The 5,492-nt window shown below is 42.6% G+C and overlaps 1 protein-coding gene across 1 annotated transcript; it reads right to left on the reverse strand.

Annotated features, from left to right (window-relative positions):
* Positions 1-1,075: 1,075 nt before the first annotated feature.
* Positions 1,076-4,323, reverse strand: LOC147431499 (uncharacterized). Its single transcript, XM_086494082.1, has 5 exons — positions 3,650-4,323; positions 3,068-3,315; positions 2,356-2,619; positions 2,039-2,242; positions 1,076-1,694 (listed from the first exon to the last, which is right to left on the reverse strand). Exons 1-5 carry the CDS (start codon positions 3,990-3,992, stop codon positions 1,296-1,298), a joined length of 1,458 nt encoding a protein of 485 aa, XP_086350208.1. The 5' UTR covers positions 3,993-4,323; the 3' UTR covers positions 1,076-1,295.
* Between the last annotated feature and the right edge of the window lie 1,169 nt (positions 4,324-5,492).

The raw sequence follows: 5,492 nt of genomic DNA on the forward strand, positions 1-5,492 counted from the left end.
AAAGAGCCGTTGATCCCACCGCTGAATGGTCTTAAATACCCCGTGTCACTTACTGCTAGCGAAGGGGGGGGGGGGGGGGGGGTCCACATGTTTTAGGTCAATAAGAATATACGTCCTCAATCCAAAGTTGTTTGAGAGAAGACATTCCCATGCCTAAATTAAGTATCTTATATTCTCTAGAAAGGAACCTTAGTCTTTGTGAAATTTTTCTCTGGTCTAACACTACATGCATTAGCTAGGAGGCTATGGACAACATGCGCAAGGGAGCGTGAGTTTTGCTTAAGCTTGGGCATGCTCGAGCATGGGGGGCATGGTGACAAAGGTGGCTGGGATCTACTGTGTAGAAGCACGGGGGTCGTTCCCGGGTGGTGAACCCTGTCCGTGTTGTGCTCGGAGCCTGGTGTCTTTTCCTTGACCTCCTCTTTTTGGTTGTGGTGGCTTGGCAGTGGCCCCCTTCTTTCAAAAGGAGAATGAGGTTAAGAGGTGTGGTGCACTTCCGTGTGTGCAAGGCGACAAGGAGGGGGCTCGTGGTGACAGAGATTTCCATATGTTGGCTTCATCCGTGGTTGGTTTCGCTCATCGGAAGGCGCATGGATTGCTTTTCCATATCGTTGTTGACTTCTCTAGTTGGTTGGATCCGGCCCCTCCATTGCCCTTTCATCGAAACGCACAACACTCTTTGGTCTAGAGCGGTCATTCCAAAGGTAGTGGGTTCGATTCGTTGGATGCCTCAGAACAAGTGAGCTACGTAGCCAATCGTGCACACAATGGTAGTAGACGGAAGGGTAAAGTCACTAAAGTGACTGCCCTTTCATCAAAATGCACAACACTCTTTGGTCTAGAGGGGCCATTCCAAAGTTAAAACTTAAACACACTAAAGGAAGGATTGTTCTGTACGGCATTATTTGTGTTCTATGGTATCCATGACTCAGCAAAGCATGGATTTGTTGTAAGTTTCTGGTATTATGCTAATATAATATAATATACACCACTCACATTTGTGAGTTTGGCAAAAAAAAAAAGATTGGAAGAATGTTTGCAAATGTGACACTTTAACGAAAAGGCAAGAGGTTAATTAAAAAAATAAATTGACCCAAGTGTTCTTAGAATTATTATAGCTCATTACACATGGTTCTTTGCAATTTCACTAAATTTTGAAATATCGTAGTTCGAATTAAAACAGAAAACCTTGATTGTTTTCTCTTTTTTTGAAGTCCCAAGCATACATTCTTGAGAGATGACCAACAAGAGTACAGAATTGGAACATTATTCTCTCTGGCCCAAATGGGATCTATTTAGAATATTGAAGAAACTGCACCAATGGATCCCCAGACAGCATTACTGATACCAGAAACAGTCGCACTAGCTATCTTCTCAACAGCATTACTGATACCAGAAACAGTCGCACTAGCTATCTTCTCAACAACATTGACAAGAGTCTCTACCACGTCGGGGACTCCATTGGTGGGAACAATTTCAAAGCTAATAATGTAATAGTTCTTTGTTGCAGTGCTACCGGCCTTAGTTCTGATTGTATATCTCTTGCCTCCCTGAGGTTCAAAGCCTGTATACTCATCATAATGCATTTTTAAGTTTGCACTAAACCTATCATAATATGTACTCCATGATCCACCCTCTGAATAGCTGGCATAGTACATTCGCACCCATTGGAACGACACGATTGATTGAACTCTCTTTTGTTAAGGTTGAATTGATGAACTTATGGGACAACACAAAGAAAAGTCATATGTAAAGCAATAAACTAAATGGTGATTAAACTGTAGGCACAATTTTTATAATTCTCTTTGTCAGTTTATGTCACATGATTAAATAATTTTTATATGTGTATATATGTATGTGTGTGTGTACATATATTTATGTATATACATATATATATATATATATGTGTGTGTGTGTGTGTGTGTGTGTATACATATGTATATATGCATGTATATATATACATACAAACACATACCCACACACATACATAAAAGAAGATTCCTCTTTGACTAAGTGGGGAGCACATTCATATCTCTACAGTTAATAGATTCATGCTCACCTTCGGATTATTGGAAGTGCTTATGGTAACTTTGACATCACTTGAATCATAGTCATCATAGTCGATCAAGTAGTAGACCCTCAACTTAATATGCATGGTTTTCTCCACCACAAAGGCCGCTACTTGTAGATCGTTATCCACTTCTGTATACACATGCAATGCTACACGATTGTTCATGAAGACCTTGGCAAAAAAAATTGGGTTAGAGGAGAGGAGACAATGCATAGTCAAGGAAAGGAATATAGTAAACCATTTGAAGGCAATAATGTTGACCATTGATGGAACTAAGGACAAACCTTTGGCATGCCATAGTAGTTTTTTTTTCCTGCAAATTTTGGGCGAAATTGCAATTGATAATAAGCTTTGTTGTCCACGAAATCACTCTCTGCATAATCAGGATGGCTTTTGGCAATAAGACAAGCTTTTCCATCATGCCATTCCGTGCTAAAGCTCATGAGACCTCCCACAAGCTTTCCCAAATCCATGAGCACATTGGCCAAACTTGGATATACAAATTCGCCCGATTCTTTCACGAGCTTGCTAACTGCCTCAAACATTGTCTGTTACATTAAATTGTGCTTAGAAAGTAGAACAATAGTTTTTTCTATTTTTATTTTTAATTTGCCTCAATGGTTAATGCCATTCTCCCCCCCCCCCCCCCCCAAATTCACGATAGAGAGTGCATGTATTGCATTCACCAACATAATGTACAAAGGTACCTCAAGCTCGTGGCGAGCCTTGAGAGACATCAGATTACAATAGACAGCAATCGGGCTTCCCAAAGAGACAACTAACTACCCCTCAATAGGTGATTTCTATCCCGTCAAAAGGGCGTTGATGGGCCAATACCATTCATCAGAAGGGCTAATCATGTCTGAAATAAAATATGTAAGATGCTAAAATACATAAACGTGGATAGTTAATGCTTGTTTGATAATCAATTTTTAGATTATTTTTTAACAAACAATGTGAATCCCACAAAAAGTGCCAAAACAAGAAAGATAGTACCTTATTGTAAGCAGATTCAAGGTGTTCATTGACATCATTCTGGAAGTCGATAATCTCAGCTTTGCTATATCCGCAAGTTACACTTGCGAGCATCATCTCTCGAAGCAAGCCCACATACAAGGCAAGAGCTGAACCATATGAGAGCACATTGTGCTTCATATATGAAGGTTGTGCATACAGGGTGAGCATGTGCATCAACGTCGATTTGCAATTTTCAAAGCGTACCACCACCTTTGCTCCATGAAAAGCTCATAATCAAAAAACATTACACGTATACATCTTATTCAATAATGCTAGTGCCATGCATTCTTGACAAATTCTCACGATAATTCCCACATTGTGACTTACCTCAACATCACGAGCTTCTGTGAGGGAGGCACGACATACCTAGCTAGGTACGATTGGGGACAGGGGATCGTTCCATGTCCCCAATCTTACCAAGCTAGGTATGCGGTGCCTCCCGGGCAGAAGCTCATGATGTTATGCATTGTATAAAAAACACTGAAAAGAACTCGGTTTTCCTACATGATAGAATTTCTAAATCTTCTTGTGATTATTGAAAAAGAAAGAGAGAGAAGTAACCTTTTGGACGGCAACAAGAGGAAGCATTTTCTTTGTGGGACTGGACGCAGAGACGGTAGTCCTGGCCGAGCTGGGCGATGCTTGCGTTATAGGCGCGAGCCTGGTCGGCCACGCTCTCCGCCAGCGCCTGACTGATCATTTTGCCTACCAACTCGAAGAGCGAGTCCATGGCTGCCTTCTTCTGCGCCGACGTCCGGTCGGCCAGGGCCAGGTCCCAGATGTGGCCAAAGAAAAGCTGCAGAAAGGGCCCAGCCGCTGGCACCAGTCCCAGTCCCAGCGATATCCCATCTTGAAATCCCTTCAGCACCGCGTCCTCCACCAGCTGCGATGTCACCACCGACATGGTCCCTGCTGAGCTTAGCGTCTCTCTCTCTCTCTCTCTCTCTCTCTCTCTCTCTTTGCAGCTCTGCCTCGGCTCTGCCGGTCCAGCGCCTCCTTTATAGCCGCCCAGCCTTCATCCCAGCCCTCCGTCGTCATCCGGCACCCTCGCAGCTTGATCTGCCGTGGCAACTGTTCTCTCGGTCAGTTTTTTTTCTCTTGTGTGTGGATGAGGTGGAGCTCAGAGAGCATCCCAAGCGGATAAGGCAGGCCAATCCATCTGATAATTTTCCTTGATTTTTTTCCTCGCGAAATCCTTGGCCATCGCTACTGTTGTCTATCGGGAGTAGTCGACGTCGTTTTCGTCTTGCCGCACGATAAGTCCTGCAGTGACTTTTGTCGCCAAAGCTTGTGGCCACGTCGACTATATATCATGATTCATCTCTGAAGTAACCCCGAGTATGACGTCGCACCTAATACCCTTCACTAAGCTATATTTAAGCTAGAGAATCAAAATTATACGTAATTGAAGACTATAGTACCCTCTTCTTTAAGATTTACTGCTCCCAAGAAGTGTTCCCGTTAAAAATATATACTTACAATATACCACGTGGACGTTGGTTTTTACCTATGAACTACGAAAACCTGCAAGTGCTTTCATAGTTTGGTTTTAATTTTTCAGAAAAAAAAATGGACACGTTTAAACGAGACACGCAAATTTTCAAATAGCCCTATTCTTTGATAATAGATATCCTTTTAACAAAATTCTTTGGGAATATTGTTCAAAAAGGTGTTGAAGCCTTCAACTAGTGTGCCATGATCAATTAATACTCTCTAGGGGATGGATCTGTGTTGTTATTAGTGGATGCACCGCCACACAATGGAGCAAGGGATTGTGGCTAGTGGGGACCCCCTCCTAAGAAGATAAGCTATCGATTAAAATTGCCAGATGGCTTTGCATCGTCGTGGAAGCGTATTTGCAGGTTAACCGATTCTCTAGCAGCAACATCAGAGAAGAGTGCCTCCCATTCTCTCACCATCAACTTCCATCTTCTATAGGGAAAGACCATCGATAAGCTTTGCTTCACAATATCGTATCTGAACACCACATTGTCAGCAACTACAAAGCACTTCATTCTATCGCCCTGGTGGTTGACCACCTTAATTAGTCTCCCATCCAGCTGCAAGGAATTTGTTGATCGCACTTCTTCCTTTGCAAGTCCACATTTTTGATGTCCTGTGAACACTTTGAAGTCGAAATATAAACACAAACACATAAAGAGACATAAACCATGTTATTGTGGCTTTGTGGGAACCATAGGTGCACATCATTGCTGCTTGCACATCCGCCTCGATTCTCCTTTTGGTTGTTGCGATCAAGGCAATGCCTGGCTTAGGCCATTCCAAACTCTCCAAGGTTAACGAGTGAACCAGAGAAAGATTACCGTACCCTTTTCGTGTAGGTGTGACATAAGTATGATTATTAAAAAAATGTCACGTAAGGTAAGCTCAGAGGATGGGCAGC

The sequence above is a fragment of the Adiantum capillus-veneris genome, chromosome 21 (assembly GCF_014529385.1).
Source record: "Adiantum capillus-veneris isolate H3 chromosome 21, ASM1452938v2, whole genome shotgun sequence".
Lineage (NCBI taxonomy): Eukaryota > Viridiplantae > Streptophyta > Polypodiopsida > Polypodiales > Pteridaceae > Adiantum > Adiantum capillus-veneris.